The 26,364-nt window shown below is 31.0% G+C and overlaps 1 protein-coding gene across 5 annotated transcripts in view; it reads right to left on the bottom strand.

Moving 5' to 3' along the window:
- Positions 1–26,364, bottom strand: part of LOC127698943 (inositol-trisphosphate 3-kinase B-like) — a 53,388-nt gene that overhangs the window by 11,438 nt on the left and 15,586 nt on the right. For 2 of the 5 annotated variants that reach the window (XM_052202716.1, XM_052202717.1), the window contains exons 2-3: positions 21,521–22,546; positions 1,344–1,452 (exon numbers count right to left, since the gene is read on the bottom strand). In XM_052202716.1, the coding sequence (XP_052058676.1) occupies positions 1,344–1,452; positions 21,521–22,519 (1,108 nt within the window). In that variant the 5' untranslated portion in view covers positions 22,520–22,546. Of the gene's footprint in view, positions 1–1,343; positions 1,453–14,377; positions 15,615–21,520; positions 22,547–23,112; positions 23,178–24,151; positions 24,207–26,364 lie in introns of those variants that run through there. The other 3 variants (XM_052202715.1, XM_052202714.1, XM_052202718.1) reach the window with 3 other exon arrangements.

Below are 26,364 nucleotides of genomic sequence, written 5' to 3'. Positions count from 1 at the left end.
TATGCACAGATTGTGTACCATAATTCATGGATTAACTGTAAAAGGGATATTCCCAAAATTGCATCATTTATATATAGCCTTTAAAAGCGAAAAACAGTGCACAAATTTTTGATCTGTAGTGAAAAGTTAATTTGCTCTAAAAAGAAAAAAAAACCTATTTGATTTATCAAAGGAGTAAGAATTAAGTAATTTTAATCCTTTTCAATCCCTGAATATATTCTAAATATTTTATGACCAATTAACTTAAATTGTTTGCTACAAACAAGAAAATAAACACTTCAACTAGAGGAACTATCTCAAGATATCAAAGCAGCAGGTAAAAGGATTTAAAAATTAAAATTTCATCTTGTACTAATATAAACTTATACAAAGGGTTACTATCATGGAAGAGACCAATAAAAATCTATTGAAATTCTAATTTGAATTTTGGCCAGATCCTGACTTAAGATTTATGATCCTCTAAGAAAGCCAATTTTAATCAAACTTCTTGACATCACAAGGATACTTAAACAAACCAATAAAACATTCTGACCTAATATCATAGACAGTTGGGACTAGCCTTTATACACAAATAATAAAAGGTTGAATCTTAAAATTTTAAACACCGAAATCTGGCACATGTATATGCTCAACGCAAGATTTGAAGCTTGTCAAGGGCTGTGGCTCTCTTTGCATTTGTTCTTGGCTACTTAGAAATTCATGTTTGTGTAAAATCTTTGCTTAAATACTTTAGACTTAATAACAACAAAAGTTGGAACTATCTTTCAAAACATAATTTACAATGAAATCTTAATAAAATAAAGCACTGAGAAAAAAAACAATGTTAACGTACTTCAACATCAGATTGTGTACCTATCTTTAGTGAGAAAAGCTGTCAATATATGCAACTTTCTAATTAAATTTTTGTTTTTGCCAATTAAGAATTTTGTGTTGAAGTCCAATGAATCTATTTACAACTTTTTTGGATTCAAGGTTATATAAAGCTTGCAATGCTGTGGCAGACATCTACAATGTAGGTTTTTATTTTTTGAAGAACTGGGTTATGTCCCCTTGTTTTTTAACCTTCATTTTGTATTCAATATATATGTAATGATTAGACAATGTTTTGGTTGGTTTTTTAGTGAATGCAGTCCTTTTTTGTCAAACTAATAACATGAATTGATTGGTTACATCTAGTGGCAAATATAAGGTACATATTCAAGACCTCAAATTACACAATAAGTTAACAAGGTAGGTTCTGAAAAGTTCAAACAAAATGAGGTATGATGGTGAATGTAAGTCTGATTAACAAAAACATCCTCTTGTTGCTTTAAGGCTCAATCTTATTCTATATAAAATGTTACCTTGGTGACCAGCTAATTGTATCCATGGATATCGATGTTTCTTAAACTGTTGTATAAATGGAGACCAAATGACTATATTTTTCATCTTCTTCCAATAAACTGAACTTTGCTGTAAATAGAATAATAGCAATTATTAAAAACATTTTTATCTTCCTCAAATAAGTTGAAAAGCAGTCATTTACAAAATTTTCATCTTCTCCAAACAAATTGAACTTAGTTTGTCAGGAGAAAAAGCAATGTTAGATCGAAAACATATCTATAATTAAATGAAATATAAATATGCCATTGATAGATTGTTGCTTGCTTAACATCAAAATACGCCATTGAAACGATATCATACACTTTTAAAAAAGATCAGTACACATGGTTGTAGTCTTGCTAGGATTTATTATTGACCTGCTATTTTCCATTACAGAATAACAGAAATAGATATTCTATTGACCTTGATTTCATAGGAACAGATGTAACATCTGGCAATAACAAAAAAATTAAAATTTCATGACTTACAATAGACATTCTAATGAGTTACAAAGTAGTTGTGTTGATCTTTAATGAGATAATCAACTTTCAATGCTATTTTTTAACAGAGTGTAATGGCCTTTTCTATTTGTTCATTGTTTCAACCTCAATGAACAGTAGAAAATTTGTAATTGAGCTCCTACATGTATCAACCAATTTGTGAGGACAATTTCAGAACTTGTCAGTGAAAATTAAGTCAACCTTCCTTCTGCTTGGAGAGAGTAGATAATTCTAAGTTAAGTTTAGTGTTCTCCCCAGGACTTTATATTATCATGGTACCACAGTGCTATATTTTTTTACCATGGTGCTATCTGAATAAATTTTATGATAGAATGTATTATGATGGTGATGCCATAATTTTAAGGATACAGTGCTATTTCAAATCCCATGGCGCTATTTGAAAATGCTGGGGAGAACACTAAAGATATGTTTAAGAAGAGATTAAGAGTATACATCAATGAACCAACAACCCATACATTTATATCAGCATTGTAGGAGGGAGTTTAAATGACAACTTTAGTTTTTTGCCACAATTACATAACTGACAAAGTTATTACCATCAAATAAGGTCCTGTTTTCCTCAAACATCCTTTTACCTGTAACATTTTCATGAACTTATCCATTAGAAATCATTTATGAACATACAAGTACTTGTACAATATGTACCTAATGATACCTTTGACAATTCATATAAACCACATCTTAAACATATAGCTTCAAAACATGACAAATATAAAAAAAAATCAGTAATTATATTGATATAAAAAAACCACCATGAATTTTCTATCGTATGACACTAGACCTTTTCTAAATATTGACACATCTTTACACCTATTAGGCATACTACAAATATAAACAGTTTGTCCCCAGAATAAACACGTTTTTTGCCTAGTAAAAACACTGTCACCAATGTTGACAATTTACAGGTATATAAAAAGTAAATAATGAGGGTTTTATCGTGTTTTCATGTACAGCCCACAATCTTGGTAGATCATCAATCATTGATATTTTATATTCTGTTCCTATATCAACTTTCTTGTGGTTAGCTACAAATATGTAGGATCTATTTTTAAAACATCCCAATTGGGAAGTTCAAATTATTCAAAAAAACAAAAACATTGTTTCTCTCTCGTTTCAAGTGCAAGAAAGATATAATAAAATGGCTTTATCTGGTGACTGCTTATTATCCCAAGGCATGTACTATATATTCAGGACATCTTTATTTATTTTTTTAATCATGAAGCATGATACAAAATAATGCTGGTTGGTTCAAGAAACTTTTTAAACAAGATGCTAGTACCCTTATTTGGTTATTTCATATGAGCTTCTAATAATTTATTCTATTTGCAGCAGATTAAAAACTCTTTAATTATCAATCCTGACATTTAAAGTCACCATCAGCTACATGTATTTGCTATGACTAACGGTATATATTAAATATAGAGATATCAGAAATAGCTTAAAATGTTACACAGCTTAACATATATAACAAGTTCAAATTCATATATCATCATTTCAAGCAATTATTTCTTATATGTTTCACAATGTCAAAATAGAACAAAAATTCATCTTTAAGACTATGTTTTTCTAGTTAAGGAGTCCATCTGATAATATTTCTTTTAAATTTCATAAAACAATGCAATAACATGAATGATCTGTACCATCCATATTAAAATGTTTGTTTTTTTTTAACTCTAACAAAATTTGTGAAACTGTGCCGTATCTGACTTCTAGAAAGCAGTGCTTACTTGTAATTGTATAGATTGCCATTAGCAGCCAAGGTTCATTGAAAGTAAGTGACTTCAAAGAACCAAAGTTTGTCAAAAGTGAGATTTAATCCAAATTTATTTTGTATTTTTACAACTCTCATTGACAGGGAGGGACATAGATGGTAAATTAGACATTTACAGAAATTCTTAGACAGAATGATTCAATTTTTCTTTGATACAGTGCACAACCCAATAATGGCATGTTAAAAGGATTGAAATGGGTTTTTTTTTCTATTCTAGGTGACATACTTTTGTTTATTTATCAAATGTCAATGTACGTCATACATTCATTTCAAATTAAGGGTATGCAAATGATAACACCACACCCTTCATGTTTCTAAAATACATAATAGTAATTTACATCTATATTTGTGGTAAAATAATTTATATATGTGACGTGAATTTAGAATTTTCTAAATCCACAGGTATGTCTCAGTTGACTTTGATTATTATTTAGGTAACTGAAGACCTCTTTTATCAAATTCTCATCTATAATTCATGACAATAAATAAATAAATCCCTTTAAAAAGAATTATGTTATAGAGCCTTTTGAAATCTAGTATTAGTTAAATAGATAGCTCTTCGATCAAACCTATACATAGAAAATATCCTAAACTGAATTGAAGTGGTTAAATAGCATATCATGCAGACAGCTGTCTTCATAGTTTAAAATTTCAAAAATACAGGCCATCCATCCTGATATTGAAAACGTTATGTTAGAAATCCAAAACTTTACCAACATATATAATATCACAAACATTTTGTATTAAATGCATATATCACACTCATCTACACACTTACATAAAAATGTACATGTATCTCCTTACAACGTATTGGTATTGTACAAATGTAAAAAAATGAAACAAGTTTTAACAAGTGTATGACTGACTAGAAATATTCTATTGGAATATTTGTGGATATGACATTAAAAAAAAAAATTAGAAAAAAAATTTCAAAGAAAATTGATACACATAAAATCTCATACATGTGATACAATATTTCTTCAACTATTGATGTGACTTTAACCCCCTACCACCCCTTTGCTACAAAACACCTTCCCTTCCTCTGTAATAATACTGGATTCCTAAATAAGCCAATGGTAAATAAGAATTCCTACAGCAAGATTCATGCGACCTGTAAATTGTTGAAGTGTGCATAAAACATTTTACTTGTCACATCATACATAATCACTATTAAATATTGCTTTCCTAGTTGGAGGAGGTATATTTAATTAATATACTTCATTTAATAATCAGTTCAACACCAAAGACAGAAACTGACAAGAACAAGGAAGTGACCTGACCTTGACATTTATAGACATGATCATTTATTTTAAGATTTTTTTAGTTTGTTTTTTTACTAAATATAAATGTCAAATTGAAGTATACATAACATGTTGACAAAAAAGAAGACTTTGGAATTGACTTTCAAAAGTATACACTTGATAAATCTCTAGGAAATTACTCTTAAGTACTTCCATATCGATACAAACCCTGAATTTTACACAGAAATACACTATCATTATTCTACTTTTCTAAGTACTAAGGCTCCTCTATGAAACAAATCAATGTTAAAAAAGCACAATAAAATATCCCTTAAAATAAACCGCCATATAAAGATCACCTCCTCATCGCCAAAGACCCCCTTAATTGTCTCATAAATACAGGTTTGACAGTATATGCAAAATAATAAAATCCCCATATTCTTTGTAAAAATAATCCTATAAGTGCATGTATAACAATTAGGTATGTATACAGCATACAAGTATTTTGTTTAAATATCTTTTTATTAACTTGTTTACATATGATGCTTCTTCCTCATAAAAATTACCCAAAATAGTTATACATGTTTTAGCTATGGAACAGTAGCTTTTATGTGTTGTTCTTTTTTTGCTGCAGACCACAAACAATAAAAAGAAAACCACAATAAACGAAAGCAATGATAGGATAAATACATTGTTTACAAAGATATAAAGAAGCCAATGAATGATATATATGTATATCACCACTAGATCTCTATTGCTGTTCTTCATCTTAAAAGTTGCTCGGATTTTAACACAAATGATGAGTCACAGTCTTTAAGGTTCTTACTTGTTTACACAGACAAAACACCGTAATTCTTTACATACATTGATATTCTAAAAATACGTAACTGAAGATAATGAAATTGCATAAATTATGTGTCAGTAGCATATACTACGAACAAAAAGTTATGAATACCAAAAAATTTAACAAATTAAAACATATAAACTACGCTACCTTATCAAAATCATCTGCATCAGGAACAACCTTAAAATTTTCTTGATATACGAGTCGCCTCATGTTCTGTCTAACTCTTGTTGAGGACATGTTTTACAAAAACCATACGACTCTTGTCCTCCTACATCAAGTCTTTGACAATAACTACTAAACTTTATATTTTGGGCTTACATGTCATCAATCTATGTTGTCAAGATTGACAGTAAATATGACAGGCCAAATAAGTATATAGACCTGTACAATACACAATACAATGGAACCATAAATTACAACTGTTACTTATCACGTTTTTTTAATCGTAATAACCAAAAGTGTTATTATGACGTAGTATTAACTTTCAGAGTGACGAAACAGAGCTGTTGGACCTTATTTTTTACTGTACTTGTGCTGTTTGCAATTTCTAAATCCTTATTTGTCTATCTAGAGGTAATAAATAAATCATACAACTGCAATAATTATACATAAAGAAGAAGGGTAACACTGTGAGAAATCCATACATGTTTTAGAAAAAAATACCTGGTAAAACAATGAAGGTTTTGATGAGAATATGTAAAGGACATGGATTTACATATCTGCATATAAAGTTAACATTGTGTCAAGGGTATGAAGACAGAGGTCTTTATGTGGTACAAAAGTGATCTAAGGACGTAATACCCCACCTAATAAGTGACAATAAATAAATTATATTCTAATAAACCCAGCAATTGTATTTATTGCTTGCTTAATATTGCAGATAATTTTGAAGTTTACAAATATTCTAGTCTTTCATATGAATAAACAGAGAATTGATCTATACTTGTACATCAATTAGACAGCAATGAAGCAACACATAAACCAGAGAGAATTAATCTATACTTGTACATCAATTAGACAGCAATGAAGCAACACAAAAACCACAGAGAATTGATCTTTACTTGTACATCAATTAGACAGCAATGAAGCAACACAAAAACCACAGAGAATTGATCTATACTTGTACATCAATTAGACAGCAATGAAGCAACACAAAAACCACAACAGGTCAGCATACAGTCTTCAACAATAGACATAAGTCTACTCTGTATGACACACTATAATTGCAAACAAATAGGCCATATATGACACATCATAATTGTAATCAAAAAGACAAATGTTAACTCTAACTTTATATGGCAAGCTCTTTGTTAGCCATGAGTCAAGAAAAATATATACAAAACTCTGTAATAAGGGACATCAGATATGCTGCTTTAATAATTTTAGTTATGTGTTTTTGAGAAAGCAACCAAACAATAATATGAAAGCAAAAAAAGAGAGTGTAGATGTCAGGGTCTATTTTTATTCTAGAAAACACTGGCAGAATAAATAAAAAGACTAAAGAAAGAAGCATATGATACAATTGCCACAAATTATAATGTTGTTACACACACACATACATTGTTTTCTTATTGAAATTGTCCAAACTGAAAGGCCTAACTTAGTTAAAATTAAGATTTCCATCATCAAAAAAGCATGATTATGTAGTCATGGTGATAATGTGCCTTAACAATGTTGACCTTGTATTTATCAGGTATTCTTATCAATTTGGTACTTGATTGATTATTTCGTAACTATATTTTTTCATGGCACTTTAGGGCAAATATAACCCTGCATGCACCTATCTGTTATAAACATTTACTAATACAATGTACCGGTAACTAAGATTTTTGAATTAAAACTTTAACCCAGCTCTTAATTAATAACATTCTTACAAATTTTCAATCTTTTTTGTAGAAACAGTACAATCTACAAGTCTGTTTTTCTTTTGACTGGTCTGAATTTATGAACAGAATTTAATGTCCTTTAAACATTGGATGATTGATATATCAGACAATCTGTAGTCAATTTAATATATTTTTGAAGTCTCTGTAGTGGGCTGTGTGGCTCCAATGAGATGTGGGCTGTATAAACATCAATGAAACAGCAATCGAATAAAACAAAGAACACAAAAAAAATAAAACATTTTTCTCAATGTCAACAACAGCTGTCAGTGTGCCAGTACTTTGATAGTCATTATTTACATACAAATTAGCCAAACACTTTTAATAGTCATAATTTACATTATGTTAAATAGTCGACATAAGTCTGTTTTAAAGGTCGTCTGCATTGTTTTTCCATGTTAAAGTATCTTTAATACCAGTAGTTAAAAAGCTGCATAAATTAAAAAAAACAATTTTACATTTACCAGCATTCGTTGCACAATTCAGTCATTTACACTGTAAAATGAGAAGAGATTTTGTTATGACTTATCTCCAATTTAACTTATCCTTATGTTAAATAATGGTTTAATGCTTTTGTGGCTTTCTCATTGATGCCTCACGTCTCCTTTTACTCTGATGACATTTACAATTAAATAATTTAACTTTTTATGGTAATAAATTCACTTACAATTTTTTTTAATGAAGATAATTTATTTACTTTCCGTAAGGAGATTTTCAACAAAGTTAAATGACTTTTTTTCCTAAATGAAGTATTTTGCCAGTGGTATAAATGACATCATTCAAGCCCAAATTCACGAAGACACGCTAATGCGGTCTTGTGTGTGTCATTAATCTTATACTAGTAAAAACAATGAAATTGTTAAAGGAAAAACTAATGAATTTTGATTTGCTAAACAAAATGCCCTAAAATATGTTCTCGGAATAGTTTCAAATTGTTTTTTTTGTTTTGCCCCTTTTATTACAACATAGCACATGCGATCAAAAACATCTTCAAATCGTCATTGTCTAGAGTAATGTTTTATTTACCCAAGTTTCCCCCATTTTTTATAATTTTGTGTAAAATGTTTGTACTATGACGTCACTTTACTGGTAATTTGTCAAAAAAGATATGCCAACAGCATCGTAATCATTTAACAAAGTTGAATGTTTCTATTTCAAATTTTTATAAGACTTTAAATTTTTTTAAGTTGTTTACATTTAACACATGCAGATATCAATTTTTTTTTAAGTTGCAAATTTATTCCTTATAAAAATACTGTTTTTGTTCCATTTATCTATGTACAGTCATAGCTGAATTAATTAAAAATTTGTCTTCTTAACTCTGACAATGCCTTGTGGATTTTTTTTAACATTCCTCAGTGACCTTTTCCCAATGACAATGTTATTTCAGAATCACAATAAGGTTGTCAAAACTATGAACTTGCTGCACTAATTTTGATTCATCTAGTCAAAAATGACAAAAAAAGGTTCATTTCCGTAAAACTAAACATATTATCAATCAGTGACAGCTATATATATGGTGACTGCTTGATATTCTTTGTTCATAACTGCAAGTTTCTGGGTGAAAAAATGTTAACTAGCATAACCTCACATATATATGCACAATGAAGGACATATACAATTACCAAATGTACATTAAGATCTGACCTAATAAGGAAACATCAATTTTTACGACAAAGGATATGATCTATTACATACATCTATGATATTCTGTATGTCATCTTGCTCTGACACCCACAATACATGCCAATCTTGGATTTACAAATGTTATGTCTATAACACACTTGTTTAGGTTCAATTTTCAAATTCATAACATTCTACTTTAAAAGGTCACATTCATTTCGGCATGTACAAGTCATCTACGATGTTATAGCTACATGGGTCCTTAGGTTTTATAGATTCTGGTAGACCTAGGTAAATGTTAGATATTTATTATTATACCATTAGGTTTGTTAAAAGGCCACGAGATTTGCAAAACCAGAAAACTGTAAAAACAGTTGAAGAAATATGGAGAGGATCAGATCAGTCATACCAAGTTGTTCTGAAATTTAACTGATCCTCATCTTATTCAGGATGTGAATATCTATAGCCAGTAAAAATAATGGAAGGAAATAAAATATGGGAAGAAAATTTCACATGAATATATCTGTCAAAACAGAAAATGGATATTTAAGGAAGCAACCTAAAACAGGAAAAGCAATCAATAATTTGGGAGAATTCTGTAACTTCCCTGAGAATATGAGAGATTCAAAATAATTCTAAACTCTTTTAACAATATGAAATAAAGAACATCTCAATAATTGTGTATACGTATGCAAACATTTGAACCTTTCAAAATAAGTTTACAATAAGATTACAAAAATTCAAACAAATTGATTCCAATACTAAGCTAAGTATGTCTGGTCTGTTTTAGACCTAATGCTGCCCTGTTATCTTATCAAAGATGAATTTTTTTTTAGGATATTCTAGTTTTTATTTTATTCTAAAAACTTTAAGAAAATGTAAATATCAGCTTTAAATCTTGTTAAAGGCAGACTAAAATTCAATTCAAATAACATCATTACGTAGGTTTTCAAGATTTAACCAATAAACTGCTTCGCTGAGCGCAGCTAGATACGCCCGCAGAGGTCCAACCCTGAACAGTTGGGGCAAAAATGGACACAATATTCAAGCTTGGTTCAGGTCTGAATTTGGATTGTAATTAAATATTTGACATATTATAGGTTTCTGAATAAATGTAGTCAAAGAACTTGAAATTGTTGATTATATGAATTGAATTTATATTCAATTAAAGATTTCTTGCTGTTGTGCAATACTTAGTATATCTGTTGTAAGCCTATAAACAAATAAAGTTCAATTAATTCTCAATGTCATATTAGAAATTTATGAAAATAAAAAGGGAGCTTACATCAATAGATATAAACAATTCACCAAAGTTTCATGAGAATTGGTGACAGCATTTTTGAGTTATTGTCCGAAAACTGGAAAATCCCCCCTTTTTTTAATGAATAAAACCCCATAACTTAGAAATGTAAAATTTAAAATTTATAAAATTTTAAAGAGAGCTTACATCAATACATACAAACAATTCACCAAAGTTTCATAAGAATTGATGAAAGCATTTTTGAGTTTTTGTCCGAAAACTGGAAAATCCCCCCTTTTTTTATGAATAAAACCCTGTAACTCGGAAACGTAAAATCTAAAATTTATAAAAATCGAAAGGGAGCTCATGTCAATAGATATAAACAATTCACCACAATTTCTTGCAAGTTGGTGAAAGCATTCTTGACTTATTGTCCGAAAACTGGAAAATCCCCCTTTTTTTTATGAATAAAACCCCATAACTCGGAAACGTAAAATCTAAATTTTATAAAAAAACGAAAGGGAGCTCACGTCAATAGATATAAACAATTCACCAAAGTTTTATACAAATTGGTGAAAGCATTTTTGAGTTAATGTCCAACATGTTGACGACGGACAGACGGACAACAGACGGACGGATGGACAGACGGACAAAGGTATACCATAATACGTCCCGTAAACAGGCGTATAAAAATGCAAAATGGCTTTAAATTGCCGAAACAATAACAATAATAGTGTAATGCTCGGTATTGTATTTTAGAACAAAATCTCAACATTTAATTCTGTATATTGAATACGTTTTATTTTAAGGCAAATTGATTCTAAGTTAAGACAAGGGCATTTCTGTACCTGTACCATTCCAAATTTTACAGAAACTGCATTAATTTTAACCTATAACAATTTAATGGTATATAAAATTGCCTTATGTAAATTAAGCTGCAGTGCAAACGAATCAAATACTTTTATTTGCCCCAAAATTTACATACGTGTCAACAAAGTTTAGAAATGAAGCATCTGAAATTATATATTTGTAAATTTTTTCCATATTTTTATTGCTTGATTTGAGGGTAATAATTGAGAAAATATAACTTGTGTAGGTGTTTCAATTTGCAATAAAAGGTTTATTAAAATCAACCTTATGAAGGTGTATGAACTGCAATACAAGACATGCACTGAATTTAAACATGCATGTCACCAAGAAAATACAAAAAAAAAACCAAAGTAATAGATCAGCTTAATACCACATTATATATTTCCAACATTTTGAATATTTTGCATGATTATATATAAATTTCCGGCTTGTAGCCAGGATGGATGTCTCTCAGTTTAATAGTCTATAATAGTATTCTATTGTTTTCAGGGGGACCCTATACCCCCTGGCTACTGTTGTGAATTAACATGTGCATATAGTATACACAATGTGTCTACAAGCAATATGACTGAAGACACTATACTTTTTCTTTACTTGATTTTTAAATATTTTGAATCCTAAACATTTATTTTTAGATACATGTATTAATATTAGGGCATTACTGTATTGCAGGGTTGACATTAATGGAGACTGAAATATTTCAGTCCTACAAAATGTACATGGCCTTGTATGTAGTAATGACAATTCATATAGGGTAGTCTTTCAGGAGGCACTAGTGAGGTGAAGTAATTGGGTCAAACCATGCATAAATCAAATTGCCTAAAGAGAAAATCCTAAACAAATCATCACATCTGCATAATGAAGCCATTATTATCCATACATCTATACTTTAATCTTTAGTATACAATGTAATATCTATTTCCTTAGGTTAAAGTTTGAGCAATCAGATTTCATCTCCACAAAAATATACAACCCTTTATGTACAGAATCGTGTTTACATTTTGATAAATTGAAAATTTGCGATTTATCTTTACAATACATCTATTGACAATAATAAAACTCTTCAAAAAGGTGACAGCGCTTTATTCATATCATCAGGAGTTTATTGGTATTATCAAATTCTTCCCCGATAAAAATATGCATGTGTGATTACCTATAGTTGCTTACTTAATCTGAAAAATTGTCTCATTGGCAATCATACCACATCTTCTTATTTCTATTTAAGTAAAATTTGATTGAGCCATTTGTCAACAGAAGAAGAATTTAGTGAGATACATGTAGAATCCCTTTATAAAACTAAATACATGTAATAAAGGCCTTGCACTCCATGGAGCATGAATAGGAAAGGTGAAGTGAGATGACATGTAGGATGTCTATCAGAAACATTATAATTATAAGGGCCTTGCACACTGTGGGGCATTAATAGAATAGGCAAGGTGAGATGACATGTAGGATGTCTATCAGAAACATTATAATCATAAGGGCCTTGCACACTGTGGGGCATTAATAGAATAGGCAAGGTGAGATGACATGTAGGATGTCTATCAGAAACATTATAATTATAAGGGCCTTGCACACTGTGGGGCATTAATAGAATAGGCAAGGTGAGATGACATGTAAGACGTCTATCAGAAGCATTATAATTATTAGGCCTTGCACACTATGGGGCATTAATAGAATAGGCAAGGTGAGATGACATGTAGAATCCCTATAAGAAACCTAAAAACAGATCTTCATAGAAACAAATTGTGAACTATAGGAAGGGTGGCCATGGTGGTGGTGGTGGCGTGAAGGGGGTGTATAAACTAATGATTAGAATCTATCCATCTCTGCAGAAAATGACTGAGTTAATTAAATTTCATGTACAAGTACATCATAGTAAAATGGTTAGAAAATGTCTTGAGTGTCATGAAGCCAAAATATACTAGTACTGTTTGTATAATATTTGCATCAGCCTTCCAGTGACCATAATTTGTGACTAATATCACAGTTTAAATAGAATAGTATAAGTTATGATATCTTGTAATTTTGCCGTGCATGGACTGAAACCTCTAGTACATATACGTATAACTACAAATCCTTCATATTCAAATATATTATATATTAGTGCATACTCCTTTTTCTGAAAGCTGAATTTTCTTCTTTTTTAGATATTTTTGTTAATCTGGGAGGGAGGTTGATACGTAGAATTTATGATGGCCTCTTAGCATACTTCATAAAAAAACTTGGTTTAGGTCCAATTTTCTGTTTGGTAAACAAATATAAAAGGCATATAATATAAACAAAATTTACACAGCTTTTGAAAAAGTTTAAAAACTTATTTATTTTCATTTTAATCATAAAGAAAGGCAATCAACTGTTACAATAATGGATTTGTTAAAAGCCAAAGGCCAAAAACCTTAAAATTTTAATCAAAACAATTTTTAGCTTTGGTTATTATATCTATAATTTTTGTAAGATGTGTTCATTTACAAAATTTAAATGTATATCTATAAAATGCAGGTATATCCAGGTAAAAATCTGTGTGCAGGTGGTAAAAACTCTTTAAGAATTTTATGGGTGATCAAAAACCTAAAAATATCAAAGTTTTTACTGTCAAAAAAATGTTCACATGAGTTTTTTAGGTACACATGCATTATGTAAATTAAAATTTCAGTAACACCACACATATTCTACATATATATACATGTACTTTTAACAAGACAATGCATTGTACAAAAATATAAACAAATAGATTTGTGTGTACTTGGTAATAAATCCTTCATCTATGAAATAATACAATGTATGACCAATTGATTTTAAATCATTTGTATATATGCAATAATATAATATAATATCTGTATTAAAAACCATTTATGAATCATAATGTTTACAATAAAATTGTAGATAATACTTCTATAAAATTTATCATAAATATTTCCTGTTTAAAAAATTTTGAACAAAGAATGACGTGTGTGTGTGTGTAGTTGATTAGGATTTATAAACATAACCCATAACGGAACAAAAACAAGATAATTACCCGAGATATAGCTGGTTTTGGCTGAATTTCCGTATTCTCCAGCATACAATCATCACATTCACAAGGAGGGGGGTCTGAAGAAGTGTACAGTTCCTCATCACCATTAAAAGTTTGTGTAGGGTTGTTATTGTTAAATGTAACTTCCACTCTATCACTTAAACTTTTTTCCGAACTGTTGTGATTAATATCTGATAATTTATCCATGTTATCCTCTGTCATTTGTGGATTAACAAAAGCTGAATTATTACTGTGAGATAGTACAGCTTTACCTTCCATAGTTGACCCACATATGTTGGTGGTGTGGGAGTGAGTTTTACCTGAACTGCTAATCGTTTGTTGATTGACTTGATCCCTCAGGTTATTTGTACTTCTCAATTCAGATACCTGGTTAAAATTAGCAATGATACGCCTTCCTACTCCTGGTTGCCTCCAAGGAGAATTGTGATAACAGTTTGATGGGTGAACAGTATTAAACATATGTCTTCCTTCATTCACATTATTTTTGTCACTTTTAACTATTCTCACTGGACATTTCACACAACTGTCCAATGAATGGTCAGCTGATTGTAATATTTTGTTTATACTACTGGAACTATGAACATCAGACTCTATCTCATCTAGATCTGGTTCAATGACTTTACCATGTGCCTTGACATCCAACTTGTCACCTATGGGATGTATGTCCTCAGTCATTTCAATGATAGGCATGAAATCTCCTAGATCTGGTTCCACATCACTGACCAATGAAATGGCTTTCGATGTTGACCCTGGTGACATTAACCAGATTGACCGCTTCAAACCATCAATATCTTCAAATATCTTATGTACTAAATGCTCCTGCAGAGTTTCCTGTCCTTTATCTAGATGACTATTCTTTATATTTTGACCAGGTAGCGTTTGTGCGTGACAGCACTTGCAAAGATCATATCTTTCATTCATCGTTTAAAAATAATTACACATTGTTACAAAGTTTTAACAAAGGCTCTTGAGTCTACCTTGTGCGATTAAATTAGTTTGTAGCTTCTTAAATAGTTTTAAACCCCTATGGATCAAATAACACTAAAATAAATTTGTACAAAAGCAAAAGAAATTTTCTATTTAAGGCTTCAATTAATGTATTGTTTTCTTTCAACAGATTATGTGTTAAAATATTCAGTACACATCCTTTCTATAATAAAAACTCGTACATGTGCATAGCATGACAAAATCATATTGTAATTTATATAGTTTGAGGAACTCCCACACTTCCTTGGTGTGAACATCTTAACATCAAATTACATAAGTGAAGTATGAACAAAAAAATTAGGCTAAAGTTGTGTAGCATGTGAAACAAAAGTGTTTCCACAAAGCATTTAAAGAAGGGGTAAAGATCATGTCTTATTTTCCTTTAGCAGCATGCTTTCCCATTATCTCCAATAAAGCCATGCCTTTTTCTTGGTCAATTTGTTTTAAAAATGTTCACTTGCTCAAGATGCTGCATTTATTATCTTGATTTAAAATGATGAAAGTAAATTTTTGGTCTTAATAAATTACCGGTACATATAAATTAATGGAGGGAGGATTAAACAATGATTTTGTTTATCCTCAAATATTCTTACTTAAAATGCTATTCCATGTACCTTTTAATGGTACCGGTAATTGTAATAATAAGATCAAAAGTAGGTCAACAATAACAAATATTCAGTTATAAACCAAATACAACAACAGGCATCGGCTCTTTGGAACACAGGCTGAAAAAAGACATAAACGTTAACTTAATAATAATAAAATGCTCCGCAGGGCGCAGCTTGATACGACCGCAGAGGTTGAACCCTGAACAGTTGGGGCTAGTATGGACACAACATTCAAGCTTGATACAGCTTTGCATTTGGATTGTGATTAAATATTTGACACAGCATAGGTTTCTGACACAGAATGAATGTGGTCTAAGAACTTAAAAATTTTAAATTGGACATTCACCTATTATGTTCCAATATCCAAAATCTAAATACATGGTTAGATTCAGCATATCAAAGAACCCCAAGAATTCAATTTTTGATGAAATCAAACAAAGTTTAATTTTGGACCCTTTTGACCTCAATGTGGACAAAGTTGATAATGGGGCCCAAAAATCAAAAATCTAAATACATGGTTAGATTCAGCATATCAAAGAACCCCATATATTCAATTTTTGTTGAAATCAAACATAGTTTAATTTTGGACCCCGATTTGGACCAACTTGAAAACTGGGCCCATAATCAAAAATCTATATACATGTTTAGATTCAGCATATTAAAGAACCCTAAGAATTCAATTTTTGTTAAAATCAAACTAAGTTTAATTTTGGACCCTTTGGACCTTAATGTAGACCAATTTGAAAACGGAACCAAAAATTAAGAATCTAAATACACGGTTAGATTCGGCATATCAAAGAACCCCAACAATTCAATTTTTGATGAAATCAAACAAAGTTTAATTTTGGACCCTTTGGACCTCAATGTGGACCAATTTAAAAACGGGGCCCAAAATCCAAAAACTTAATACACGGTATGATTCAGCATATTAAAAAACCCCAAGAATTCAAGAATAAAACCCCATTGAAATTGGTCAAGAAATAAGCAATTTATACGAAGTATCTTCTTTTGCACAATACTGTGCAATTAAATATTTCTTGCTATTGCGCAATACTGTACTATTGACAATTTCTTGCTATTGCGCAATATTGTGCTATTGGATATTTCTTGCTATTGCGCAATACTGTGCAATTGAAGATTTCTTGCTATTGCGCAATACTGTGCAATTGAAGATTTCTTGCTATTGTGCAATACTGTGCAACTGAAAATTTCTTACTATTGCACAATACTTATTATATAATAATTTACACATCCTGTTTGGTGTGTATCTCCTACCATATCATTATTATTTGCTTTTAAATATAAATCAGAAATAACCAACTTAAAATGGTAAAATTTTAAAAGAAAAAAAAAAGGAAACCCCCCCCCCCCCCCCAAATTTTTTGAACCCCCTTATGATTCATCACCCCCAAACTCAATCCCAGCCTTCCCTTTGTGGTATGGTACCTTTCAGAGAGATCCATACACTTGAACACAAGTTATTGTCTGGAAACTAGAAAAATGTGTTTTTTGGCCCCTTTTTGGCCCCAAATTCCTAAACGTTTCGGACAATTACCCCCAAACTCAAACCCAGCTTTCCCTTTGTGATATGGAACCTTGAAGTACAATTTCAGAAAGATCCATACACTTACGTATACACACAAGTTATTGTCCTGAAACTAGAAAAATGCTTGTTTTTTGCCCCTTTTTGGCCCCTAATTCCTAAAATATTGAGGCAATTACCCCCATCATCAATCCCAGCCTTCCCTTTGTGGTATGGTACCTTGCAGTACAATTTCAGAGAGATCCATACACTTGAACACAAGTTATTGTCTAGAAACTAGAAACATGTGTTTTTTGGCCCCTTTTTGGCCCCCAATTCCTAAACGTTTAGGACAATTACCCCCAAACTCATACCCAGCTTTCCCTTTGTGATATGGAACCTTGTATAACAATTTCAGAAAGATCCATACACTTACACACAAGTTATTGTCATGAAACTAGAAAAATGCTTGTTTTTTGCCCCTTTTTAGGCCCCTAATTCCTAAAATTTTGAGGCAATTACCCCCAAAATCAATACTAGCATTCCTTTTGTGATATGGAACCTTGTGGTACAATGTCAGAGAGATCCATACACTTACACACAAGTTATGTCTGGAAGTTACAAAAATGCTAATTTTTGGCCCCTTTTTGGCCCCTAATTCCTTTACTGTTGGTACCATAACCCCCAAAATCAATCCCAACCTTCCTTTTGTGGTATTGAACCTTGTGGTAAAATTTCATAGAGATCCATTCACTTAAACTAAAGTTAGAGTGCGAAAACCAATGTGTCTTCGGACGACGCCGGACAACGCCAGTCGACGACGACGACGACAACGACGCCAACGTCATACCAATATACGACCTCAAAAATTTTTTTGCGGTCGTATAAAAATCAAATTTTCTTAGTCCAAGGAAGGTCATCATCAAGGCAAAAGTAGGCCAATTACAACGATATTTACAGTTTATCTTTAAAGTCATAAGAAACTTCAAATTAAAAAGAAAGTATGCAGTGACCTTATAAACCGTGAGACCTCTCGTTAGAACTTCAGCAACCCCACAGTGCAAGTGTGAGGGAAAAACGTGAAAAAGGTAAACACATGTGGAGTGAAGATAGTGTTAATAGATTCAGTGAAAATAAAAATAAAACACCACATCATTTAACAACTGTTATATGACAAAGTTTATGTAACAAATGGAAAGACATGGAAATTATATTGAAAAAAAAACAAAACAAATAAACGTTGCTATATCACCTCACTTATATTTTAACATGCTCCATGATTCTGTGTAGATCATTTATCAAGGCCACAATTGTTTAACTTCTGCATCTAAGCCTGAAAGTTAATTAGCAGCAAAAGTTTTTGATGACAATGAAAAAATGAAATATTTTTTGTCGTTTATATGTTATGGTTGCATAATAAATGTTAAAAAAAAATATTCACAAAGGACCTCATTCAGTATATATATGCATGAATTGGTTCAATAATTTTTTAACATTAAAATTACAAGAAACTTGTTTTATATGACTTTACATGTACTTCATAATTATTTATTACACAAACTGAAAATTAGACAAAATTATTTCTATAAGGAAAGCAATAAAAAACTTCCAGTTTGTTTAAGACTCTTGTTTAAATTTTTACTGTTGTGTGCCTTTTTTAGTAACAATGGGCATGTTGGTTCATCAGCTGGAAAGTCAGAAACAAATATGCTAAGTACATGTATGACTATGACAAACTTTTGTTTTATTAGCTTAATGGTTCAGCATGTTCAGGGGAAAAGAGTTTTACAAATTCTTACAAATGGACAATAATGAAATAAACTGTTATCACAGAGATATGTCTCGCCTTTTTGTAATTTTGATAATGCAAATGTTGAAATTAAAATAGCAATACTTTAACATGTAAGTTATGCAAATATTCAAAGTCGATGAACCATGACTGAAGGTATATATATATATATATATATATATATATGGCTAAACAATCTCCATGGACTGTATACCAAATACCATTGACTTATTAAAAGTCGTTCCCTTTAAACAAACCTAAACACAAACATTAACTTGTAAACTGTGCAAAAGTTTCAAAGTCAATGAACCATGATGGGGGGATGCATATGGGGCTATATAATCTCCATGGTTCAATACTTGCAAATGCCAATAAATTTGCATACCAAATATCATTGACTTAACATTAGCAGTTCATCTTAAACTGATCTAATCACAAACTAATACATGTAAACTAAGCAACATTTTCAAAGTCAATAGACCATGACTAAGGGGGCAGGGCCAAATATTCTCCATGGAAATGAGAATTAGCCTCAGATGTGCTAATGCTTATACAACTGAATACCAATTAACATTGGCTTACCGCTAATGGTTCCCCTTGAACTGACCTAATCACAAACTAATACATGTAAACTAAGCAAAATTTTCAAAGTCAATAGACCATGACTAAGGGGGCGGAGCCAAATAATCTCCATGGAAATGAGATATGCCAATGCTTATACAACTGCATACCACATGTATATCATTGACCTACCACAAATTAAATGTTCCCCATAAACTGACCTAATCACAAACTAATACATGTAAACTAAGCAAAAGTTTCAGTCAATAGACCATGACTGAGGGGGCAGGGCCAAAAAATCTCCATGGAAATGAGATGCACCATGCAATGCTAATACAACTGCATACCAAATATCATTGCCCTACCACTTGTGGTTCACCATAAACTAGACCTAATCACAAACTAATACATTGTTGACACCGCCGCCAACGCCGGAAACAGCATACCTATGTCTTGCTTTTTGACTCCGTCAATCATATATACACAGGATGAAATTTTGCTGTAGCACAAAGAGTAGACAATGTTACCAGGCCAAACAAGAGTATATAACTGGTTATGATTCCTCCTTAGAAATAATACGGTACAGTGGGCAGATATGTTTTTTCCATGTTTTCTTTTTTTTTTAACTTAAGTACTGTATGTATATACATTTTTTTGTACGTGGGGATCTGCAATTTTGTAAAAATTCTCTACCAAAGTGGAAATAAACTGAAGCATAAAAAATAGGGTCAGCATAAAACCATAAACACAATTTATTTTTTTTAAATTTTGGCCTTAATTAGTATTCATTCGATATCTCTTACAATAATTTATAGACTTGATAATATTAAAATATAAATCTTCAGTACAAACATTATTCATGTCAAAAATATACATGTACATGCAATATACATGTAACTGTTCAGAATATGTGGTTTTTTAGTTACCGGGTAAATCTAGCTACATGTACATGTATGAAAAAAGTTAAATTTTCACCGTTGACCCAAATGTGAATGCATCCATTAGTTAAAGGTACATGTACATGTATAGCATGTACATATTTTCATTTGGATTCAGATGACAAGCAAACAGTTCAAATATAATCAGAAAAGACAGTTGACATTGAAGCTTAACTACAAATCATATATACTACAATGTAAAAACAACATATGCAACAAAGTTTATTAAAGGGATATCTAAAAAATAAGGAAAATAACAACAAAATAAATTTTACGAGAAATTATCTATCTAAATTATGAATAATGCACATGAAGAAAGTACCACTATTCAAATGGGCCCAAAATGAACATAGGTATATCTACATGTAACTAGAGTATATGTATTGTACAATGTGTATGTGGACAAATGTACAGACATATGTATGCATACATTGTACATGTTTGTGTGTACATACTTACGTTCTCAAGATGTCTGTCCTTTAAAGGACTTTTAAATGTGATCTGTAGATCTGTTTCAAAATGTAGATAAATAAACTGTATAAAAAAAAAATAAGAAGATGTGGCATGGTATGACTGCTAAAGAGATATAACTCTCCATCAGAAACCAAATGGTGTAGAAGTTATACATGTAGGTCACCTTCAAATAAACTGTATCCATATTGTGGCCATTATATCACAACTTATATAGTAATTAATAAATTATATATATATGAAACTTACTCTTTTAACAGGTTTAAGGTCTGGAATATCTTCTGTTGGCTCATCAAAATCTGTCAGATCTGTTAATGAAGTACTAGAATTTGACCTACTTCCAGAAATTATACTGGAATTGGAATATGGCCGGGAATCATCTGAGTCTACAGAAAGCTGCCGATCTAAGTTTAAATGGCTTTCATTTGTTTGTTCACTAATAAGATCCTTAATGTTACAACGCACTTCATCTTTTTCACTTGGTCCACTATGGTCACTCACAACAACTGCTGGAACATCCACATTTTTGCAAAATGTCTGAAAGTCTATGCCACTTTCTGTTGATAATTGCTGATGCGGCTTTCTATAATTGTCTTTAAACCAGTCCACACATTGTGATGAGTTTGTATCATGATAATCTGACTGAGGTTCTTCGTCTGGAGTAAGTAAATCAACAGCTGAGTCTGCATTACTTGATCGATTACTACAAATACTTCCATTGCTGTTCCGAGGACTAAGTAATAAATGTGAAATTGGTTTTAGTTCTGAGTCAAAGTTCAACCACACAGGATCTGTATTGTCCTCTTCTCTCAAATAAAACATATTGTCCTTTGGTCGACTATGTTCCGAGGTCATGCAAGTTTCACCTTGTCTATTTTGTTTATTGTTATCATCATCATCCTCATCAACACATTGACATGAACTGATGGTTTCTGTGGGATTGTGAAATATTGCACGATGTTTGAATGAATTTAATGTTTCCAACTCTTTACTTGATCCTGATGCAGATTCAGTCTTTACTGAATCTTCTGTCGGCCATTTTCTCTGCTTCTCTGGGATGATTTGACTGTCATTAACATTACACTGGAAGGGATGTTTTGGCATATTTGATAAATGAGGACTATTAACGTCTGTAAAAAGATGGCTTCTATCAAGTAAATATTGACCAGATTTCTCGGTTCGCTGATCAGAAATGGTACAGATCTTTAAGTCCATTGGTGGACTTGTCTCTCTCTTCTTTTCCTCCATTTTGACAGCACAATCTCCATGTCTTATCTGTAAAACAGGAAAATTTTTAAATACATCACAGCTAAAGGAAGTGTCAATATATATAAGTATTATAGATATCCTTGTATATATCATATGTATATAAATATATCATTTTTATTGTAGCATCTGAAATGACATTTGAATTTGTGACATTCTTTAATATATATATATATACATAATATAAAATGTAATATAATCAGGACATATTGGCTTCTGCGGGACAGTTTTACAACTTGATATTTCTTGCAAGAATCAATGCAAGTTCATGTACCAGGGTCTTATCTAGACCAATAAATGGACGGAAACAGTTTTTTTTTTTTAATTTGTAGCAGCTTCACTCAATTTCCAGAAGTAGGGAATGTTTACATTGAATTATATAATCAAAACTGTTAAAATTGTTTTACATTAACAAAAATGATCAAAACTTCTTACTGACTCATGTTTTAACATTTACCCTCTATACATCATTAGTACATTCCATTCTTACAAATTAGGGAAAACAACTATTGAAAAAGATTATTCCTATTAGTCAAATTTTGCCAGTTTTACAAGCAAAGTAAAATGATACGGACAACATAACTTATCTTCCTTGTTTTCATTTTCATCTTTGAATTAGATATTTTCTCATAGACTAAATAATCTACAGGAAATAAAATTTAAAAATTATATCCACTTCCTGCTGTTGTGTATTTGGTGAAATGACGTTTTTTTCTATTCATACTGTACATGTATCTGTGCATGTACCGTAATAATAAAGAACCTTTAGTGAGCAAGCTCACATACCACCACCCACATGCCATTCCTAAAAATAAAGGGAAAAGCACATGTGACCTGATCATATGGCATTGTTTTATTTTCTTCTGTTTACTTTAAGGTATTATTCATTTTTGTTATGATTTAACAAGTATTATAAATATTGTCATGCAGGAATCTGTTTTGAGTATTTTTTTACTATAGACTGTAGATCAAATAACCCCAATATATTTTTAGTAACCTTGACCTTGACCTTTGAGGTACTGACCTCAAAATCAATACGGAATGTACATGTCCTCTCATTTTATGTGACCAGATATCCAAGCAAGGTTGCAACCCCATATGAAGTATTTGATTTAGCAGCCAGAAACCACTTTTCTGTACATTTTTTATCTATTGTCAGTAATTGCAATGTTTGCATAATGAATACTACCCTGAGGACATGGTGACCTCAAAATCAATAGGGATATAAAGTAATCGAGATAGCATCTGAAAATGAAAATGACTAAAGGATGGTTCAAACACAACCCTTTAGGCCCCATATCATTTCTCCACATCCTTTAGGCCCCAAAACATTTATGCATCCACTTATAACTCCCCAGTTCTCTTCTCTCAATTCTTATACATAAAGTATTTTTTATTTCTCAAATAAATTTTTCCTCCCTTATTCTCAATCTACAATCGATTAGCCTTTCCATCTCACAACTATCATTTCTCATCCCTTTAGGCTTTATCTCTCTATCTACCTCATATTAAAACAAAATATTTAATAAAGTGAAGAAAAAAATCAGAATGATCAAAACAGAATACTTTAGAAAACTAAGAAAACTAAAAACTTTCAATTTAAATAAACCTTACCATGCTAGGAATGTTTCAGTCCAAAACATCAGACAACTTTACACAATATATGATATATATATGTCAAACAACCATCAAATTAAAACACCAAATACATTTGTAGTGTCACTGATTAAATATAGGTACTAATGATGAAAAACATGATCTTGTATATATATAAAAAGCATAATATTCTAATAAAATAAGTGTAAAATTATTCAACGAGGGGATTTTTCTCTCAACAATTATCATAAGTTCATCGTTCCATAAGTTTGTGACCATGACTTTTGAGTATCCTACAACACATCAAATTACAAGTGTTTTTTAAAAAGAATATTACATTGAAAAAATTATTCAAATTCAACAACTAATTTTTATCTCCACAAGAGCTCTTCCTAACTAATTACTATCAGAGGTAAAGTACCTGTTGTTGTATAGCAATTCAAGGTTTTCACGGTCAAAATATTTGATCAGTCGGCATAAAGTTCAATGTACACATAAAGTAAATATCAATTCAGCAAGAGTACTGCAGATGCAATCTAATTAAAATTAAATCTCCGCACTTGCTCCTCGTTGTTTATATGTCGCGCGTGGGAGCTCCCACGCGCGACATATAAACAACGAGGAGCAAGTGCGGAGATTTAATTTTAATTAGATTGCTGCAGATGCAACATCCCCCCATCTTCATATTTGCTACAGGGTAGCATTTATTATGCAAACAATAAACAATTAGATTAAATGAAGATATATCTATACATCAATGAGATAGCAACACAATATAAGCTGAAAAAATGTCGACAAACTTCATGTCTTCAACAATAGTCAAGCTTCTATACCATTTGTCAAATTCGAAATTGCCTTACGCGAACACAAGTTGTGACTAAATTTAACAGATGCTTGTACTACCAAATATCTGACATCCATCCTATGCAACATCAGAACCCCCGCTATAGAAGAGATGCATAATATTGCAAATTCAGAAATTTTTGCATGCATTTATTATTGCGATTTTTGAACAATGGATAAAAAAGCATAATTCATTATTTGGATTTCAGGCAAAGCAGCATACAAATAATGCTATTGAAATTCAAATACAAATTTTTATTTTGGTGAAACCTTTAACATCCATTAAGATTCTTAGAAAGTTCAATAAACTCTATTAAGGGGTATAGAAAGACTTGCAGATACAAAACATGAATTTGCATGAACGCCAGGATAGAGCAAATTTCATAAAAATAGGAGCCATTTTAAGTTTCATTAAATTCAAAGGGTTCAGAAGAAGCAGATGAAATGGACATTGCAGTGTTTGGATATGAAATAGTCTATTTCCTCAAAAGAAATTTTGGATACAAAAATAAAATAGGTGCAAAAGTAAATCATGCAAGTAAGATTTTGTAAAAGTTTTATACAATCCTATCATATGCAGTTCCAAAGCAGGAGCAGCTCTACAAAATTGGGACAGAAGTATGAGTAGACAAACAAACACCTCCATTTGACACTATATAGTAAACACTGCCTGTTCAATTAGTTGGGATATAAATTTCAGCTTTTTAAAATCATTTGTGGTTTTGACAATAGACTGTTTACTAGTGTTGTTCAAAAGTAAAAAAAAAACTGCAATTGATGATAAGTTATAATTGGTTAAAGCCAATCTAACTTCCTATTGGTTGTGTTTCAAAGAGAAGACAGGAACATGAAAGTTATTGTAATGCTAAAGCTAAAGCATTACAAAAAGAAAAGTAATGCTTAAAAGTTCAAATTCTGTGTAAGCACCAGAAGTTCCAAAAAATGTAGTGTTTTGTTGACTCGGTGTCTTTTCGTCGTCTTTTGTCATTGCCATGCTGTTGTCAGTTTCCTTTTGACATATGAGTTTTGAATGTCCACACGGAATCTTCCAACTTTTTTTTCACAACGTATATGATTACTAGTATTGTTATTTACAATCAATGTGGTAAATGAAAAAAAATTTCGATGTTAACATAGAAACTGTTTACAAAAAATATACTGAACACATTAAAAAACCGAAAAGTAACAGAAAAGACTTTTAGAATTTCATATCAATATATATCTTACTTGTTAAAGCAAACTTACCAACAGATCCTTTTTATAATTAGTAAATTTGACAGCACACCCTTAGATGTAAATTCAATGTTTTCTAAAATTTATTCAATAAATATTTGTGAATTTATGCTAAAAATGTTTTTTTGTATTATGTTTGTTACTTATAATTATTA

The sequence above is a fragment of the Mytilus californianus genome, unplaced genomic scaffold, assembly GCF_021869535.1.
Source record: "Mytilus californianus isolate M0D057914Y unplaced genomic scaffold, xbMytCali1.0.p SCAF_4, whole genome shotgun sequence".
Taxonomy (NCBI): domain Eukaryota; kingdom Metazoa; phylum Mollusca; class Bivalvia; order Mytilida; family Mytilidae; genus Mytilus; species Mytilus californianus.
Note: the sequence above shows the minus strand (reverse complement) of the source record. Positions and strands in the feature narration are given on the sequence as shown.